The sequence below is a fragment of the Melozone crissalis genome, unplaced genomic scaffold, assembly GCF_028551555.1.
Source record: "Melozone crissalis strain CALT ecotype California unplaced genomic scaffold, PUWL_Pcris_2 ptg000026l_1, whole genome shotgun sequence".
NCBI classification, from domain to species: Eukaryota; Metazoa; Chordata; class Aves; order Passeriformes; family Passerellidae; genus Melozone; species Melozone crissalis.
Window position 1 is genome coordinate 10,585,657 of NW_026535804.1, and position 21,122 is coordinate 10,606,778.

General features: G+C 41.8%; 1 protein-coding gene across 2 annotated transcripts in view; it reads right to left on the minus strand.

Annotated features, from left to right (window-relative positions):
* Positions 1 to 506: 506 nt before the first annotated feature.
* PRKCA (protein kinase C alpha) overlaps positions 507 to 21,122 on the minus strand; it is a 142,970-nt gene continuing 122,354 nt past the window's right edge. For both annotated transcript variants that reach the window (XM_054278718.1, XM_054278719.1), the window contains 8 exons: positions 20,077 to 20,250; positions 18,938 to 19,029; positions 17,413 to 17,475; positions 16,637 to 16,775; positions 10,538 to 10,618; positions 9,092 to 9,199; positions 6,530 to 6,670; positions 507 to 2,575 (listed from right to left, as the gene is read on the minus strand). In XM_054278718.1, coding sequence (XP_054134693.1) covers positions 2,411 to 2,575; positions 6,530 to 6,670; positions 9,092 to 9,199; positions 10,538 to 10,618; positions 16,637 to 16,775; positions 17,413 to 17,475; positions 18,938 to 19,029; positions 20,077 to 20,250 — 963 coding nt within the window. In that variant the 3' untranslated portion in view covers positions 507 to 2,410. The remainder of the gene's footprint in view (positions 2,576 to 6,529; positions 6,671 to 9,091; positions 9,200 to 10,537; positions 10,619 to 16,636; positions 16,776 to 17,412; positions 17,476 to 18,937; positions 19,030 to 20,076; positions 20,251 to 21,122) is intronic.

Sequence of the window (21,122 nt, forward strand, 5' to 3'; positions counted from 1 at the left end):
TCATTTTTGAAGTACATAATACACAAAGGAGAAAATGAACTCCCAGTCTTGGATGACAACATATTTGACACAGAACAGTTTAAAAATTTTACTCCTAAAATGCCTGAAAAGTTTGGAGTCCTGTTTGTTCAGGCAATGATCTGAGCTCCTGTCAGTTGGCCAATGCCCCTGGTGAGCCACACCCGGAATGTCAGGCTTTGATCACTCCAGGACGCTCCTGGTGGCAGCTGGGGGTACAAAAGCACTGAGACAGGGCAACAACTGGACTTTGGGGTGTGGAAATTGCACATCCTGGCCCCAAAGAATTGCACATCCTCCCCCAGAGCCACATTCCCAAGGGCCCTGCAGGTGCAGAGGCTCCACACTGTCACTGTCACCCTTCACACCCAACCCCAGCTCCCCCAGGGCCAAGCCACCCCTCTGGCTCCCCCCGGGCAGGACTGCATCTTTCTGACAGAATCTTTGGCACAGGTTCCATGTTTTATTGTCATAAAAGGTGGTTAGAAAGTAGGTTCCCCTCCCACCCCACCCCATTACATAGTCTAGTATAAATTGAAGTATTTTATGGCAAATATCTTACTTTTTTGAATATGTTTACATGCTGGAAAAATTGTAATCAGTCTGCATGCAGCAACAGAGATATCATGCTTCTGGCGTCATCATGCACATCTGACAGACATAAAGTGCCTGTGGCTGCTAATGGGATCAAGGCAGGAGAGGAAAAAAAAGGGAAAATGCACCAACTACTATTTTACATGCTGTAACAAAACCAAAATATGCACAAAACATTATTTACTGATATTTGAGTTAATATCTTCTGGTAAGTAGTAAGACGAAATATCAAAATTTTTTATCTAAGTGATAGGAGAGGAGAAGATTGCATTAATTACAGTGTTCATCATTGCAAATAAAGTCTATTTCCTTCTCTGCAAGTAATAAGCAGATGTGAAATGAAAGCCTAATTGAACCTCGTATAAAACCTGCAGGTAGCAATTATTATTTAAAAGTATATCTACTTTAAAAAAAAGAGATTATACCCTAAGCCAGTAACAATATTCAAAACCTAAAGTAAAAATCAAAACAATAGCAAGAAAACATTTAGCTAAATCTAAATGGTGTCATTCAGAACAAGAACTTTCACAAATAAAGCACAAGTTGTTTTATAAAATTTTTATAATACTCTTTATGCTTGGTACGATTATGTCAATAATATAGATCTGCTTATTATTAACCCTTATTATTAAGAGTTATTACTAAACATGCAAAATTCATTGCATGAAGCATATGTAAAATGTATTAAATTCCATTCTATCAATAAAACCAGTTTTAGGTGCTGCTTTTTTCAGGCTCGATTATTCTACAGCTCAAAGTTTTCTGAATTAAAACCGATTATTTAAGACTAAATCTCACTTGAATTTCATGAGTTATTCTGAGAAGTTAGGAAGTCACTTGGGGCTGCATTTTTTGTTTATTTAGTATACATAAAGCTTTCTTTACTGTCCTACACTGCAGACTATAAATAAACACAAGTAAATAAGATATAAGGAATTACAGTTTTGTTTTACATTCCAGGTTAATAAATTTCATAGTAAAATATTGGTATTAGAACCAGTTAACAGTAAACTTGAGGAGTGGTGTAAATGAAACCAACTGAACAACAGACAATGGCACCCTGGATCACAGAATAATCTCATGGAGATTAAAAATTCACAAAAGTATTATTAAAATTATTACTATTATTATTATTAAAGACAAAATTTCACCCTTGAGTTTATCACATGCTACTCCTAGCACAAATCCTAGAGACGTGGCCACCACCCCAGTGCTTTTATTTGGGATTTTACAGGATCAGTTCACCAAACCTTGGGGTCTAATTTGATTTCATCCCCCCTCCCACCCATTCCCAAGTATTATTTTTTTGCTGCCATATTTTTCAAACCCTTTCAGTGCTGTTTTTGCAATGCCTCTCCCCTCCCAGTCTCTGGTGCTGCCCCTGAGGTCTCCGGGCAGGAGCTCCCACCTCCCAGCATCCACCCCCAAGCAATAAGTAAATAAATACTCGAGGTGGCTTCTCATTCAGAGCACGTGTCAGATGTTTTTCCAACACAAGGGAGTGGAAAAGGGAGCAAAAGGACGGCGGGAAGTTACAAAATAGAGAACGTACCAAAACATGGGTAAGTTTCAACAAGTCAGTGGCGACTTCTAGAAGAAAAAGTGGGTACCGTACACTAATTTACCTCCTGTTAAGACAACACTGCTGCTGCAAAGCCCAAATCCTGACTAAGTGGCCCTTCCCTCATCCTCCACCCTCTAACCCTACAATTTCCAGGCCCAAATGGAATCAACGAGGAGAAAGCCTAAAAATTGTAGGGTTACACCTGCTCCCCGCGGCGGGATTTGTTCTGCTGTTTCATGCTACATTTTCTACAGGGGGGTGCACAAACTGGGGGTTGACAAAAGAGAACCCTTCAAAATCTGTTTGGTCTATGTTGGCAATGACCAGCTGATCTGGAGGCGTCAACACCGGCTGTCCTCGCGTGAAGAACTTATCGAAGTTTTCGGCCCCTTTGCCGCACTGCAAGGAGAGAGAAAAGCAGAAAAAAAGGCTGAAAAAAACGAGCAATACAACAGTAAAGTTGTCAGGATACATGCAAGGCATGTTTCTTACGAGTAGTTGAGGGAAAATTTTCTTTTCAGGTATTTTGACAAAAAAAACCCCCAGACAAACAGTGAAGTTTTAATAGCTGAATGCTGATAAAAAGCAGTCAGAAAGGTTTTCATCCATCAGCATGAGGTGACGAGATAAAGAGGCTTTTAAATATTCAGCATTACTGGGATACAAAAGGAGAAAGGAAATATTTTGATAAACATATGTTGGCAAGAGATACTTTCTTTGTCAAGTTGTTTCATTCTTTTTAAAAGCCTTATCGTGCAAAATTAAATTTTCCCTGTTAGTCTCTATTTCCTTTGTGATCTGCAAAAAGCTTAATGCAATTCATTTATGTGCTTTGAGTCTTCACTGAACAGGCTCTGAACTCCTGAATTCCTCTAAATTCATAAATTTATTTTTATTTATAAATTTATAAATTCATAGATTCCTATACATTCACTGAACTCCTATAAATTCATAAATTACAGCAGGGTCTCGGTCCTGGGCAGGGCAGGAGCACATCCTGGACAGGTCCTTGTTTCCAAAACTTGCTATCACAGGTTTTCTCTTTAATTTTCTTAAGAGACTCATTTTGGGGCCAAGTCCAGCCAAGTAGGGGGTCAAATGCAGCTACAGCCTGAGCACAACTCCTTCAGAACAAAAGAAACCAGGTTTGTAGAAAGAAGAGTTTAGAGGAATGCAGAAAAGACTTGATAAGCAGGGGAGTATGATCAGAAGCATGCTAAAAAATAGAAAGGTGGTGCCAGAATGAAATTAGCTTGTGTGCAAGAAAGAAAGGAATATTTGAGGAAAATGAGGCATTGAATATTGTGGAGAGGTGAGGAGGAAACAGGTAAATTGCTCATCTCAAAACTACTGTAACAGATCTTGGGACAAAGCAGGTGTGGGATAAAGGCAGTGAATGTTTCTTCCCATTGCTCCTCATCCTTTCCTCTCTATCCATCCCTTCAACATCCCTGCATGTGAATTAATTTAGAGGCACAACAGCCAGCTCAGAGCAGCCACAAAAGGAGATTTTTTAATTGCTAAAAAGGAAATTTTTGCTAACAAAGATGTTCTACAGGTGAGCATCATCCTACAATAAAAATTATGCTACTTTCTTTATTTTTAAAATTTTTTCCTCTTCTTTTTTTTCAGCAAATGCGAAGTATTCAAACAAGCTGGACATTGAACCCAAAGTTCCTGAGACCATTAGTTCTATCACATTGCTTAGGCTAAATATATATATTTATATTATTTTTATATATATATATTTAGCCTCTCTCTCTATATATATATATTTAAAAAATAAATATATTATATATAAATATAATATACCCATGAAATATGGGTATATTTTGGGTGCAAACAGAGTAACTTATAAATAAATTTGTATCTTCAATGATGTATTTGTCTTCACAATAAAGAGCAGCACTAAACCTTACAGCATTATTAGAGTACAACTGAAATTACAGGACTTCTCAAACACCTAAACTTGGAAATAGGAGTAAAATGTCCTTGCCAAATAATCAGTCTATGCCTACAACCTGTGAAATGTCAATCTGGAAGGGAACATGTTATTTACAGCACCCAACTGCTGACCCAAAATCTGCAGCTCTGTCTTTGAGTGAGGACAGTGGAAGCAGCAGGATTATTCCTGCAGGAAAGCACTTCCTAGAGAAGATGCACCTACAAAGATTTCCCAAAAAATATCACCCCAAACAAAGCCTGTAAATACATCCATATCTTCAAACAGATTAAGGGTTGTGGTTTTTTTGCTTTCTAAAATCAATATCCATCCCTGGAGGGATTTAAAACTTGTGCAGTTGTGTTTAGGGTCTGGATTAGTGGTGGGCTTGGCAGTTCTGGGATAATGGCTGGGATCTGATGAATTTAAAGGTCTTTTCCAACCCAAATGATTCTATAACTGTATGATACTGATACAAATAGAATTAGCAATCACCAGAAATGAGTTGTGCATAGGGTATGCAAATACTGGACTTGGATTTTAAGTTATTTTTGTCCAGGAGAGTCGGGTTCGGTGTGAATCCGCCTCGGTGTGTTTTAATAGCAGCCTGTGCAAACAAACCAGGTCATGATAACCAGGGAGACAGAGCAGGGCTGCTCTGAGGAGGAGCCAGGACCTGCCAGGAGGCTCTGATGGAACCAAACCACACTTGAAGCTTTTAGCACCTTCAAGCTGGTGTTACTTTTAACTTCAAGGAGAGTCTAAGCACTCCTGAGCTAATAAAAATTACACATGTGAAGGTAGGTCTGCTTTATGATCAGCTTTAAATTTGACTTGAGAAGCATGTAATAAAAATCTCAAACAAAATAAGCTCTAAGAGCTCCCCTTTGCATAGCCAGCTCTGGGGAAGGGTTGGCTGGCAGCACCACACAAGTTCTTCACTTATTTACACCCTTCCCTATCTGCAAAATCCACACCATGGCAAAAAGGTATTTCCTTTAGCAATAAATACCCTTCTCAGCTTCAACTCTCCTCCTCTTCATGCAAAAAAGTCATTTGTATGAAAAAAGTGAAGAATAATTCAGGTATTGGCATCCCTCTGTTCATGAGTTTGTGACAGACACTGGTGTGCCTGTATTGGCAAATAAATCACTGTAAAGCAGTCATGCTACACCTGAAGTGCTAAAGCCAGCCAGGATTCTCAGCTGAAAAATGAAAGGGTTAGAGAAGAAAGGTTCAATGTTAGGACATAACAATTTATAACTGTTCCTTAAAGCTTGTGTTCTTGTGTGAACACTCTTCTCTTTGCCTGTCAATGAAGCACAGTACATGCTGAAAGAAATTCTGGCTCAACAAGCAAAGCTCTTCCAGTTCTATTATGCAAACAGCTCTCAGGGTAAGGACATCTTTCCACTTGCTTGGATTTCTAAAATGTAGATACACATGTGCAATCCAGTAATGAACATGGAAAATAAACCAGGGATTAATCTTGTAAACTGAGCAGACATTGCTGTGGGATGGGGAATAAAACCCCCTGTGCTGGGCAGACATCCATGGAGAAATTCACCCCTCTAATCCAAATCCCTCAGTCAGATCCTGACTTTAGATGCTGCTCAGAGGAGACAGCTGTTAACCTCATTTATGACCAGTCTCAAGTGGCTGATGTGGATGTGCCAATTTTCCCTGTGTTCAGCTCCTCACGCCGTGTGTGACCATCCAGGCAGGGCTCAAACCACTCTGAGGCTTTTCTGCAAGGCACAAAGTTCCCCAGGTTCCACCCAAGCACAGCCAGGCTCACAGACAGCTCTGCCCTCACCAAATGGCCTCGTTTCAGCCATGCCCCAGATCTGCAGCTGCAATCCCACCCACGGGGAACAGGGCTGCAGCCACAGCCAGGGAGGGAAATGAGGCCTCAGGTTTGAGCTTTTCTATGTTTCAGGTTCTGTGCTGCTTCAGTGTGTGGGGCTGGGCTCACACCAGGGGATGCTGAGCTCTGTGCACAGAGCAGGGAGACAAAACAATTCCTGCTCCAGCTGGGCACCAAGGACAAATGATCCAAATCTCAGCCCAGGAGCACAAACACCGTGGGCTGGAGAGAGAAAAACAAGCAGGGTGGGACTGGATGGGCTAAAGCTGGAATGGGACAATGAACTGCAAGGTGCAAATGGACCAAAATATTAAAATGTGAGATCTCATGACCAAGCTCTCTTTTGCTTCCATCTTGGAGCCATCCAGGCAGAGCCATGACTGTGGCTCTGGTACTGCCAGGGGGTGGCCTTTGAAGGCTCTTCAATAAATAACCACTTTATTCCCCTAAACTCCATCAAGCCTCTGTTCCAGCTCCTCAAGGCATCAGTTTTGGTGACCCAGGTGGGCCAGTGAGGCATCTGAACCTCTGGCATCTCACTCACCACTTTAGGTTTGAAAGGTGGCTGAATCTCCCTGTTCTCCAATTTCTCCCAGTCAATTCTCCTGAAGAAAGCATGTTCCCTGATGTCTCTTTCACCTTCCAGGCCACAGCCAAGGCGTTTTGCAGGATGTTTAGTCATCAGCTGTTGGGAAGAAAACACCAAACTATTCAGTTTAATGCTGGAAGGAAAGTGAGAGGGGCTTTCCCCTGCCTGCAATGCTCTTGCTCCTCTCCTGAAGATACACACTGCTAATAAAATTGTTTTGAAAAGATAAAATGAATTTTTTGAAGAATTATCTTGCTTCATCACTGGAGACAGCAAATCAGCAGCAAAATTAGGGGCTGCACTGGGGAAGTTTTTCCCACTGGGCAGAGGTTGCTGCTGGAGGTGCAGGTGGTGCCCAGGACACGCTGCCATCCCTGCTGCCTCACAACTCACTCCTGAATTTCACCTCCAGTCTCTCAGCTCAGTCTTACAGACCTCCAGAACAGCTCCAGCTCTATCTCAACAATCAATTAGCCATCATAAATTCCAATGCACTAAAGCTCCATGAAGTACAAACCCCCCCCCCCCCCCCCCCACTCCCATTTCATTTTTCTGGGCTTGTTCAAGACATCTCATTACAGAGCCTCCAATTCTTTGGCACCCAGCTGACAACATCTAATCTGTGTTTCCTCCCTTGCATTCTTAATGACATCCTGGTCAATACCATACCCAGTTACAGAGATTAAACAGACTTGGGGAAACAAACCAGCCCCAAATCCACCAGCCTGGCGTGCTTAGAAATTAGAATGTGCTCCCTAATTAACAAGTTCCTCAGCATTTTCCAATTGTGTACATTGGGAATTGTGCAATGTAGCCTTAAACTCTCACTTCAAGTTTCGTGGGGACTTTTGAAGGCTCTTTTACAAATTAGATATGATTAATGTACTGCTGGGAGTGATACCTCAACAGATCTTCTGAAAACCTCAGTACCACTTTAGTCTCCTTCCAAATGTTGAGTTGATCTGATTCCAATTTTGAACCTAAAATAAAAGTGACTCTAAGCAGGTTTGGGAAGCAGCTGTGCACTGGGCAGGAATCACAGCCTTCTTCAAGATTAACAGCAACATTCCCATTTCTGTTACCTTTTCCAAACCCCTTGCTTTAACAGCAGGTGATAAAAGAAAATGAGAGTATTGATTCTAGTAGTTTTAATTCTTTCCAAAGTTGCTGCATTTACCAAAACCAACAAACTCTCAATCACTGGAATGGAAGTCAAGCAGACAAATCAATTCCAAGAGCAGAGTGGGCACGTTTGTCTTGCCCAGTGGTGCCCAGTCCTGGGATTGCTGAGCCACCACTGACTGCAAGGGTCAGAAACTTTCTCACATTGACTTCTTAGCTCAGGAAAAAACTCCCACTGAAACCTGAGATCAATTTGTCAGTTTGGCAGATGAAGAACATGTCAGTACCACAGAGACTTGCTCAAAATCTCAAGGTGCAGGGTAATTTTAGCTTTCTGCCCTCCCCTGACATGAGCACACAGAAGCAGCAAACAGGGGAGCTGAAAACAGGGCAATTTCATCAGGTTCAGGCTGTGCTGTTTGAATTGTGATTGTCACGACAAGGCAGCAATCTGAATGTACTTTACAAAAATACATCATGTTTATTTTTTGTTGGCCAGCACATCTACACTGGGATAAGCTCCAAAATTAGCACGGTCTTTCATTTTACCTTCTTGTTCCAAACACCTTTTCCTTGATGATTTCTTTAATGGACTAATATCCTGCCCATGTATAATACTTCATAAATGGTTGAAAAGGATAGGAAGAATGTAAATACCAAATTAACTAAGTGCAGTGGTGTTTTATCAGTGTAAGTCAGACATCAAATAACCCATTACAGGCGGTGGATTGGAAAAGCTGCAGACTGATGGTGCTCTGGAGAATCACATGGAATCAAAGGGAAGTCAAATGAATTCTTTTTTCCTAAGCTAATCCCCTGAAGCCAAATCTATTCTTTTCCTCAAAAGTAAAAAAAAAAAAAAATTAATTTCTTATCTAAGACCAATTTTAGGCCACACAGGCACCACTGGGTCAGAATTTCCCTATGGTTTCATTGCATTTATGCTGAAGATTTTCACAGTAGCTCATGTTCACCTACATTTAAAGATGATTCTCCTCAACTCCTGAGCTCTGATCGTGTCATTAGGCATTCTGGGCTGAGGACTGGCTGGAGCATCTCAGCCAAGCTGAGAAATCTCACCCTGCAGAACTGGGGCTGTGCTGCCGCGGGTCGAGAGGCAAAGCAGGGGGAGACTCTTCACACCATGGTCCTGTTTATAAATTCTGCTCTGCATTTGGCAGCCACTGATTCTGACATTTGTTCTTTCCATAAAACAAACAGGCACAGTGGGAAGAGCCCAGCACTTATCAGTGACACCAACTGACAACACAGCTCAGCACTGCCTGGCAGAAGTTGCACTTTAAAATACTACAGTGCTGTGTCAGAGCCAGGCAAACCCAGTGACTCACAAGGACTGCCAAAAGGAACTGAATGATAAATAACATTTTAACTCACCCCCTTGCAGATGGAGACTGCTTCTTTGGACAGTGATTTTGGGTAGGAAACATTATGCTCCATTATGGACTGGAATAGTTCATCTTCATCTTCCCCATCAAATGGAGGCTGTTGAAAATAAATCACAAGTGAGTTACTCACTGAGTTTTCCTTTTTGTGCTTTTAAGTTCTCCACTTTTTATGAAATGGCATGACAACACCATGCCCAAAACCATCCATATACAGCAGTGCTCCTGGTCCAGGAACATCCCCCAAACCCACAGCAATCTGCGGCCTGGATATCTGCTGACCCAGAAACTTAGTGTTTGACAGTCTCAGATTAAAATCAAGGAGAGATGTTCATTTCTGTCCCCAGAATGGCAGCCAGGTTAATGAAATGTGTGCAGGATTATCTTTGTGATCAGCTTTAATCAGTTTTTAAAGCTGCTGTGCACCAGACAGGCAAAATACTTCAAAGGGTGAAGTTTGGAGAATAACTTTCAATTACCTTGTGCTAAGGTATGTCTATTCCTCTCTTAATTCCAGTTGGACTCCAGTTTGTTTTATGTTCTGGCTGTGGATTCTGCTAAAGGGCTGCACTATATTTTAAAATACAGGGGTGGGAAAGTGGCCATGGATAAATCCCCAGGATATGGGCCCTGTGCAAGCCCAGCTAATGGTAAATCTCCTTTCCCACAAAGCATTCGATGGCCAATATTTGCAATTCAGCCTGCAAATGTTAACAGCTGCAGTTGCTACACACTAAAACTTTTAAATGTCCACTGGAATTTTGCAGAGAAACTCTTAAAGGCATTTGTTATGTTTTAAGCTTGGGAAATGCCTGCCTTTACCTAGCACTCCCTGAAAGCCAATTGCAGGAATCTTTTTCAACTCAAGACTAAGAGAACTCCTTCAGGCCGGTGCTTTTCTGCCATTTCTTGCAGCACAGTGCTGCTTCCCCACCCCAGTGACTCAGAGCAGCCTCTCATTAACTGTGCAGAACAAGGGGCCTGTAACTGAGCACATTTCCAAGTGCTCAGACCCATATTTTACCCCCAGGACACACAGTACAAAAACTGTATTCTTGGGACTTAACTGCAATGCAGAGCTTATATACACTCTTATTATGCTTCCCTGTGGTTTCAAACTCCTAAATGGTATTTCTTCCACTTGACATGCATTTTCCTGCTCAAGTGTCTCCCTTTCAATCCTGAAGATGGCTATTTATAACATTATTGCAGTACAAAGGAGCTGTATTTAAAGGCAGAGCTTGATTATGTGGGTGCAACATAAAGAGCTTAAAGCCTAAATACATTCTCAGTTGAGTCAGTCAAGAGTACAAGGAGATAACAGCAGAATGAAAGGCTTCAATCCCATCCTGTAATGGTCTAAACCTTTAGGGAGCCTTGAAACAGAGCAGCCTTGGAGGGCAGGAGGAGGTCACAGAGCACAGAGGGGGAATCTTACCTGGCCAGCCAACATCTCATAGAGCAGCACACCATATGCCCACCAATCCACAGACTTCCCATAGGGCTGGTAAGCAATAATCTGCATAATCACAAAAAAAAAAAAGCAGAGGAAAAACCCCTGTGTTAACTCACCCCAGCATTAGGTACATGTGTGACATGCAGAGAAGGACAGATTTCCTTGAAAAAGGCCAGAAAGACAATCCTGTATTCCTCACTCCTGCTCGTCACAGGTTTCAGTGGGAGTTGGATTCTTTTGCAAGTGTTAGGCTAAACCCACCCACACCCTTGGGTACCCTGATATCTTGGAAAATATATCCTGGAAAATACAGCTCAGAGACTTCCTGGGATGTGCATTTGAGGCCAAAGGAGGAAGCAGGACAGCACAATGCAGGAGACAAGGCAAAACCATTATCCCAACTGTTTGTGACAAAGTCTGAAATCATGAGGCTCACTTAACTTATGGACTATCAATAATTAAACCTTTCTTTTCAATATTTATATTTTTATTCTGCTGGAAAAGGAATCAAAACTTAGGAAAAGAGCAAAACTTGAAAAACCTCAGTTAAGTTTCCCCAAGCTGCATGACTGTGATACTCAGGACAAAACACCACCTACACCAAAAAGAAAGGGGGTTCTGCTGTTCAGACTAATGGAAATGTCAAGTATTTTCCACGCTCTGGGTTCACATGTGACTCACAGAGCAGTACAAATGGAGTTGTGACACAAGGAAAGGCTGCAGGTGCCAGCAGCACCCAGGTCACCCCCTGCATCATCCTCTTTAACCAGGGCCTCCTCAGAGATCAGAGGCCATTGATTGAAGAGCTGCATTTGGTGATGGTGTGGACGAGTTTGGAGGTGCAGGTGCTCCTCAGATCTTTCTACACAACTGTGAAGGGATGCTGTGAATTGGGAAGGGATGGAGGACAGCCCAGTCCCTGCCCATCCCCACTGAAGCAGCATCAGAGCCTTTGATTCCAGCATCCCTTCTGCTCTGGAATGAGCAGGGAGCTGAGGCAGTCACAGCTCCAGAGGGGTTTGCATTTCATTCTCCTGTTTGCTCCTGTTTTTATTCTTTGTGAAATAAATTGCCCAGTCAAGTACACATCACACATCCTAAATTTTTTAGTAGTCTGAAAGAGAAGCTGAACTGCCAAGTTCTGTAGTTGCTCAGGAAAATTGTGAGTCACCAGTGCAATAAAGCAGGACTGCCTGGCTACTAAAGAAAATTATGGTCTCTGTGTGGATATATGTCCTTGCCTGAGATACAGCAGCACATAATTTAGAAATTACTGCAATGTTTCTAACCCAAGGATTTCAAAATCAATTGTGCTTTGGAATGTATTAGACAAGCAGAGATAATAACAAGATTCTCATCTGGAAGACCCTGCATAAAGGCAGTCCATATTAGTTGTCTCTTAGCAGTAATATGGGCTTAAAAAATATATTTGGGACATTCATTTCATCTTATAGTGACATACTTGGTTACTCTCCCTTCATTTCCATCACCAGTAAGTTCCTGCCTTTTGATTTATTAAATCAATATTGCCTTTTGAAACACAAAACACTTTCAAAGTTTCATCCAGGAAAAATACTGGCCTTTGCACACAGAAAATGACAAAACATTTCATCCTCAGTCCTTCTCTGACAATGTCTTCCTGCCTTATGGAACAGAATATTTTATATAAAAAGGGGATGTTTTTCAGGTCATTGTTTTGCAAGGGCAGAACATTTTGTACAACAAGTGCAGTCCAGGTATGTGGTTTTGGGAGGAACAGCTTCTTCCAATTAGCAAATGAGCAAAAATGGATCCACAGCAGCGAGAAACAGAATGCTGCCACCCTGCCAAGGTTCTGTACCTGGCAGCCAGGTCTGTCCAGGAGCCCACAGCTCACTTCTGTCCCTGCTGTGAAGGAGTTTGATGGGATTGCTGAGAGGAGGAAATGACTTAAATGCTGCAATGCAATGTCCTACAGTGAAAACTGTACCAAAGCACCCAACAATGCTAATTTTTATCCAGCAAGGGGTCAGTGAAGGCTGGGCTCTTCTCTAAACATTCCCGTCAGGAACTGCAACCTCTCCTATGAAATCTGCCTTTGGGAGAGAATATCAATCACAATCAGGAGAGGCAGAATTAACATGGAAAAATCTCCAATGGATGGTCAGAATCACTCCAGTTTTTCTGATGTTTGGTGAGCAGAGCAGTGCCCCTCTGAGCTGGCACACAGCTCCCAGGCCTGGATGGAAGAGTGGGAACTGAGACACAAATACAAATGCAGCCACCAGGGCTGCAAGAGTCCCAGTGCAAAGGCAATGGCAACACCTTTTCCATTGAATTACCTCCATGCAGGAAAGGTGCTGCTGTACTGTCTGCTGCTGCACATGGGGAGTTTTCTCCCTTTAACCCCATCCAAATATCCCCAGTTTGAATCAGCAGCTGAGTCCTGGGGAGGCTGTGGCTCAGGGAAAGCCAGACCAGCCCTTTGCCATGTCCTGTGTGGAACCCACGGATGAACTCCTTGGACTGGGAGCTGCTCCCAGCACCAACTGGGAAGTGCAAGCCAGAGGGAAGAATGCTCACTTCAAGGGAGGAATTCCATGTGGGAGGAAGCAGATGAGCCTTCAATGTACAGTAAAGCATGCATTGGTACGAAGTCAGCAAGTTCTGAACGTTTTCAGCAGCTCCCTCCTCATCACCCAGAATTCATCGAGTGCCCCCTCCCAGCCCTGCACTCAGAGCCAGCCCTGCCTGCCTTGCAGCCGCTGCCAAAGTCATTCTGTCCTACGTGCAAGGACAAACTCTGGTGTCTCTTAGAGCAGTTCTAAAGTCATTCTGTCCTACGTGCAAGGAGAAATTCTGGTGTCTCTTAGAGCAGGTGGGGTGTGTGAGCCTGTCCTGTCTCACCACAGTGTCCAGAACAGACCCAGAGCAGTGAGGGAGCTCCTGTCCCTAGACATGAAGAACTGCACCCTCCTCCACCTATGATTTCTGACTTTCACTGGCCAGGCAGAAGTGGAAAGTTGATGGGATCATTCTCTTCCTCTCCTTCTCCATCATTAATTTAAATTATTGCCTTTTTCATGTCCTTTTGCATTTCAAATGTCTCATTTTACCCATCTATTGCCATGCATTAAGAGCTTCTGCCTTTCCAGATTCTGTGCATTTGAGCACTCAGAAAGAGCTCAGGAATTTCTCTCATCAAGCAAAATTGGCAGATGGAGTTGCTTTTTTTTCTTTTTTTCTCTATTTTGCCTCCAAGGAAGGCATATTAAGAGCAGGACACAGAGATTAATATCAGCAATTTGTAGGAATGTTTAGATCATTGCAGCTAGTAGCCAGTTGGGATGAAAAGATTATATCCCAGAGGCAAGAGGAAATCTTTTGTGAGCATATATGATGTCTGCTGGAAAAGTTAAAACTCAGTTATTAAAAGAAATAAATATTACTATCACAAGAAACAGTCAAATGCACTTTCCAAACCTTTGTAATACCTATTTGCCTCCCACAATCCTGGCAAATTCAAGGCTGGAAGTGAAGGTTCTGAGGCTGTGAGATGGAAGAGAAGGGAAATGGAGTTTCTAATTTGAATTCCTCTGAAATTCAGAATCAGCACTGAGGCTGCTGCAGGGATGCTGATGGTGGGGTTCTGTGCTGGCAGAATCCCTTCCCCCTAATCCTCCTGACATCCATCTCCTCCTGTCTCTCTTGACTGGTCAAGGAAACACAAAGTACTAATTGATTTCACAGCTATTTCACCACTCTGACCATAAATATTTAAGTTCAGCACATCAGGAAATACTCTGCACAAGATAACCACTTTCTGCCTGAGAGAAGCTGTCAGACCTGGGATCCCACCAGCTTAACCTCTGCACGCTCCTCAAATTGCACAGCACAAGAAAATTAACAATAATTCCAGCCCATTATACACCCAGGTAACAGCAAGTGGCAACTTTCCCACTCAGAGGAAAGGCAAAACATTATTTTGCAGCACACCAAATTGGAGGGCTCACTTTGCTGAAGGCAGCACTGCATTCCCCTGCAGAGCTGGGACAGGGGACACCAGCTGAGCTGGCCCTGCAGGGTCCTGGCAGCTGTGTGCTCTCTGATCCCTCTGTGGGCAGGTCCTGCAGGGGCAGCGTGGGCTCCCTCAGGCCCCAAAGGAGTCACCACATTCCTCCCCAAATGCTGCTGAAAAGAGCTCATTCTCCAGGCTGGAGTGCAGCCCACTCACAGGATTCTACTCCAGATACCTTCAAGAGTTTATTTAGATTTAGCTCCTTTATCTCCACCCAGCAGGGAATGTGACAGTGTAAATGAATTCTCATTAAAATCTATTAGAAATTTCTAAATTTTAGCCCATGGAAACATGGGGTGAAACACCCCTGCAAGGGAAACAGGAATCTTCCTTTGAAGTTCATAACAGAACTAGTTAGCAAACTGTCAGTCACAATAATGTCCTCAGAGACAAAAAAAAATCAGCCAATTAAACAAAATAAAAGCGAATCTGTTTTTAAGATAACAGACCAATTTCCTCTCACTTACTGGATGTTTTGGTAAAAGGTTTATTTCCTTATATGAAATTTCCAAATAAAGTAAAATAATTTGCTCCAGCATTGAGCCACACAGCATTCTGGTATTGACAAAATGTTCTTTGGCATTAACTGGCACAAGACAATTGCCACAGAAAGGACACTTTAATTTGTAATATTGGCTTCATTTATGTTTTGACAGAAGAAAATGAAATACTACTCTGGTTGTTCTGATATCCTGCTGCAAGCAACAGCAAATGGGAAAAAAACAAGGGTGGAGAATACACAATATTTGACTCTGAAAAGCATGAATTAGCAAGTGGGAAAAAAACAAACTATTTTTCATTCCAATTTCAGAGATGACAAAATTCACCTCAGACACTAATTTACTTGTCTGTGTATAAATCTCTCCAATTCCAACAAACATTCAATTACAGCCAGAAATGCTCCAGCCAGAGCTGCCTCTTGCTCAGTACCCAGTGAACAACTGAGTCTCTTGGACCAGGATCCAGCCTCTTGCATCGAATCTGCTGCCAAACAAATCAAGACTCCTGAAAGCTCAGTATGCACAAAGACCAGATTTTAATATTCATATATTTGAATTATATCCAAATCACCACATGTGCTTGTTTTCAATTCTTTAAACCTCAACTACTGAAATACAAATCACATCCAGACTTAACTCTAAGCTCATATTTATGCCAGTGCCTTAAAGCACAACTGGGTTTCTCATGATCATATTTTCATCTCAGACCCAATGCAGTTGGTTCAGGCCTCAATGTCATTTTCAGTGGCTTGAAAGCTGCACAGGTATGGCCAAGTCATGGAAAACACAAGGCAAATTATGGATTTATTACAACAACTCCACTCAAGGCTGGGTGTCTCAGCTTTTGGAAGAGGATTTCAATGACAGGGGCTCTCCTGAGGTGAGGAGCAGCAACTTGTGCAGGACATGGCCTGGAGGAGACCACAGTGCTTCTACAGAGAGGTCAGCAAAAAGCTTCAAGACCTCCTGAATCCCTTCCCAAAACTCAGTGAGTGGTTTGTGATTTCCTGAAAATGCCAAATAATCCTTTAAATAAATGTGTGCTGACAGCTGGGTGAAGCTATGGAGGAGGGGATTAAAGCTGCATTGTTTTCTCCCAGTGAAATATTTACTGATCTCAGCAACACCCATGTTTGTGTAACTTTGCAAATTGCAAAGTTTAGTGTAACAGCATTTCCAGGCTACAAATTTAAGATCAGAGATTGTGATCTTATGATCCCAAGACTGTGATCTTAAATGGTAAGATTGTGAGCCTGGCTTTTTTTAAAGTTTTTTGGTAGAATGAGCAAAATCTTATCTCATAAAAAGTTAGTTTTTCAGTTAACTAGGTTTTCCTTAAAATAATGACTACTCCTATTGATTACATTGCATTAATTCACAAATATACCCAATATACCTGCAGAAATTACATGGTGCCATCCATGGAGAATCTGGAGTTGGAGCCATCCAAACCCAGTGGTATAAAATGTGGAGACACAATTTCCTTTAAGGGAATAAAAGGCTCTTGAAAGGGTCAGTGTTTACCTCTGGTGCAATGTAGTCTGGAGTGCCACAGAAGGTCCTGGTTGTTACTCCATCCAACATGTGCTCCTTGCACATTCCAAAATCAGCAATCTTAATGTGTCCTTCTGAATCCAACATCACATTATCTAATTTCAGATCTCTGAGGAGAATCAGAGTAATTGAAGGTGAATGTTTGGGATCAGCTGGGGTGAGCTTATTCTGGGTAAGGAATATTTGCAGCTCTTTGGGGGTGGAGGTTCGGGGAGCACACGTGGGGCTGGCTCAGCCTGGAGGGAGCTGGGCAGACATCTAAGAATGACCTTAAAATCCTGGAATGGGTTCAAGGGACCTTAAAGCCCATCCAGTGCCACCCCTGCCATGGCAGGGACACTTCCACTGTCCCAGGCTGCTCCAAGCCCTGTCCAACCTGGCCTGGGACATTCCAGGGATCCAGGGGCAACCAAAGCTGCTCTGGGCTGGACAAGGAATGAAGAGGTGGCTGTGTCTGACCCCTCACCTGAGACTTTTGGATGTGTAATATTATTAAACATCACACAGAAATACAAAATATGGAGTTTTCCATTTTCAAGAGGTTTTATTTGAGTGGGGCAGGGCACAGGTGTCAGAAAGGTCAGGTTAAACAGGGCTTGGGTTTCCACCTCACCAGCAGCAACACAACAAAAAAAGCTCTACACTGATGGCTTTCTGTTTTGAAAATACACTGAAATGTTAAAGAAGCTGATCATTTGGGGATTTTAAAAATAGTTCAGAAATTACTTATGTCAGATCATACTCACCTATAAATAATCCCTCTGTTATGGAGAAAGAATAACCCAATAGAGATCTCAGCTGCATAGAACCTGTGTGGGGGGAGAAAAAAATCAACAGATTTCTTATTGCCTCCTGACTTTCTTCTGGCAAAATGAATTGCAAATGAATCATGGTAAAGGATGACAATATAGTAGCATATGAACCATGTGATTATATTGTATGTATACAGGTGACATGAAAGACAAATCACTTCAGCTGGACCTTAACAGATACATTTTAAGTATTTGATGATAAAATAATGCAGAATCTAAAAAAAAAAGGAAAATTGCTCTCTGGACCACAAAAAACAGTTCAGCTGGAGCACAGCTTTTTTTGCACTAACTCTGCTGCAAAGGTCCTTATCTCTAATCACAGATTGATGAATTCAGGATGCAGCTCAATGTACATTGCAATTCACATGGCATGAAATAATTTGCAGAAATAGTGTTCCTTTATCCAGCCTGTTAATGGATTAATTACAAGAAGCTAATTAAAATGATCACCATATAAAATATAATTGCTGAATGCAGTTAAGAGGTATGGAATACTGGTGGCTGTTTGAAGCTGGTTGCCGTGGAACTGTGCAAATTACGAGTGAGAGGATTATTTAAAAATGAGATAAATTTTTAGGCTCAGCACAAGGGAGAGGAAGCAACTGAGCTCTGCAACACTCCATCAGAGGTGTTTGTGAACATGTGTGAAGATGCAGCACAGGCAAAAGCTGTCATGAAGCACCACAGATTTTGCCAAGTGTTGGCAAGTTGCATTAGCTGGAGTCAAGGATGATCTGACACCATCTCAGTTTGATTCCATGAGCTGTTAAAATGTTTGTCTGCATCTGAAACACTTCTATTTAGAAGGGCTCTCGTTTAAACAAGCCCTGATTGCTTAAATTAGAATGAGAAATTATTTTAACAGAATGCTTAAAGCAGTTGGTCACCCTTGATTTTGAGGTTTCATTAGTAGATGATTTATGAAACACTAACAAGTGGTGATGAGGTATTATAAGAGTGGCTAAAATGGTACTGATGGATCTATTCACTCTTAAATATGCTAGAGATCATTTTCAGTTGCTCACTGATGTGCCAGATGTACAATTACCTGAAAAGAATCATGTAGATAAACAACTCCTAATTCCTTATTAATTCCTCACAAATATATCACAGAAATTCTTACAAGCTATACATTGAATTTATCTTGTACAAACTGTAATTTATATTACAGAGCTGAGTCTATTTGTACTGCCTTTCTCTATAGCACTAATTCAGACTGAAGTGCTCTTCTCACTGTTTTTTTAAAATCTGCTTTTAAAAACAACATCAGAATATGATGTAACATCTTTAATTTCCTGCTGCCCTGCTTAAATTCTTGTCACTTTTCAATAAGCCTCTCCTGCCTTTGTTTGTGCTGTGTTTTTGAATAAATACACAGTTACCTTTGGTCTGTGTGTTCAGACACCATTTTTAACACAAAGTTCAGATTTCAGATTTTTTTAAATATATGAACACTCACACTGCTTGTGGCTCCTTAAATTTTCCCACTTGCTGGATGTGATACATGAGATCCCCACCATTGACATACTCCATCACAAAATACAGCCGGTCCTAGGACAAAGTATTAAAGAGGCACAGAAATACATTACAGACAGGATTAGATATTCATTGATCAGCAAAAAAGGAAAAAAAAAAGTCACTAGCATGTTATTAAAAAGCTTTTAGGATTATTAGGGAAAAAATTATAGATCAGGAAATGGAAGTGGAATGTTTTGTACAACCTTCAAGAGTAAATGATTGATGAGATCTGTCTAGTTTTGCCAATTTTAGTGCCATGCTTTTACAGATTATTTGTCTCCAACAGTTTCAAGAATTATACAAATATAGCTCAGTCTGAAAAATCTGTCTCTAAAAATAAATGAAAAAAAAAAAATCAAAGATGTTAAAAAATTCCAAACTGCTTTGAGGCCATTTCTAATTGCTGCTAGGAAGTTTTCCTTTGGAAGATGGTGTGGATGAGGCCCTTGAGGACATGGTTTCATGGGGAATATCGGTTGGACTTGGAGATCTTAGAGGACTTTCTCAGCCTCAGTAATTCCATAATTCCATGTCATCCAAGAGGCTGGCACAGTGACTCTTGGCCATCAGAACCAACCTCACATGCGTCACTGGGAGATGCTTTGCAATGTGATGGGCAAATATCCACGGCACATATTTATAAGGAAAGAAGAAAAAAAATCCCCTCAGTGTCACCAAGAAGTGACAGAAAACAGAATTAAATCCACCAACACTGATTCATGACTAATAACCCCAAGGTATAATAACAGCCATTAAGACTTTTGAAGTACTATCCTCAGAGCTTTAAAAGTATTTGTGAACCTTTGGGAATCTGGGCCTGAGGCTCTGACCCAGCTAAACAGACACACTTAGGAATTTTCATGCTGGCCTGCTCCAATAACTGCATGAAGGAAAATATTTAAAATTATATTTTATATTTAAAATGCAAGGAGTAATTACACATGGGATTTCTTCTCCGTTTTCTACGTGCAGAGGCTACCACACATGGGTAGGATGATAATAAATGTTACTGGAGTGATAAAATCCGTGACCAGCAGCCTGGGAAACATCAGGGTGGCAAGAAAATCAGAGCTCACGTACAACTGTCTGGAAACAAGAGTGCAGCTGTGTCAGGAACGGGGGCTTATCTTGCAGTGCCAGGACTCGTTTCTCCACCATGGTGCACTCCACATCATCATCCTGGATCACCACGTCTTTCTTCAGGATTTTGACTGCATAGAGCTCCTCTGTGCCCTTCCTGTCTGCCAGCATCACCTGCAGGGCAGAGAAACAGCAGAGTGAAAATCCCCCAGTGCTGGAGTCCTGGATGCTGAGAAGTTTAAACTTGCTGTGCTTAAAGGCACAGACCCACAAGAGAACACTGCATTTGACCTGAGGCTGCGGAGAAGGCTTCCAAAATTCATTGATAGTACTGGGATTATGGGTGTGTAGTTGGTTAGAAGTGTGTAATATCAGAGGGTGGAAAACTTAAGAGTTTGGGATTTTAGAATATAGAAATAAATATGAAGCAAGATGAAGGTTTTAGGGTGGAGGCAGGTTGCTCTTCTTTACCTTCTTCTTCCTTCTTCTTCATGGGTTTGGGTGATGTTTTGTAATTGGATAGAAAAGTCTGCATTGGGGGTTCTTTGGGATCAGTTATTGGGTTAAAAGGGAAGATAATCTAGGTGTCCTTTCTTAATTTGATAGTTTAGTCTTAGAAGACCTTGTAACAAGAGATTGTTGGCCATTTTGTGCCTTGCTAAGAAAAGCTGCCAAACTCATGGTTGTAGCACTGTTTTACTGATAAGAAATAATAAACACTTGAGTCTGAACATGAACTACCATCTCAAGTGCCTTCAATGCAGACCCAGAGAAACCAATACCCCAGGCCAGGGAGGGAAGGTCACTCAGATGCCTGAAGATTTAGAGAGATGGACAGCCAGCCTTTCCTTTAATTTGTACGGACAAATTTGATCAGAACTCCAAAGTCACGATCCTGGCACAGTTCAGACAGCCTGTGCCCAAACCCACGGGCTGGCCATGGGCTCGTTGCTGAAGGGCTGCTAAAATGTTAAGTCCCAGGTGACTTCTTCAGCAAAGGGCACTTTATCACCTGAGTTTTGTTCAAACAGGCAGGAAAATAGCAG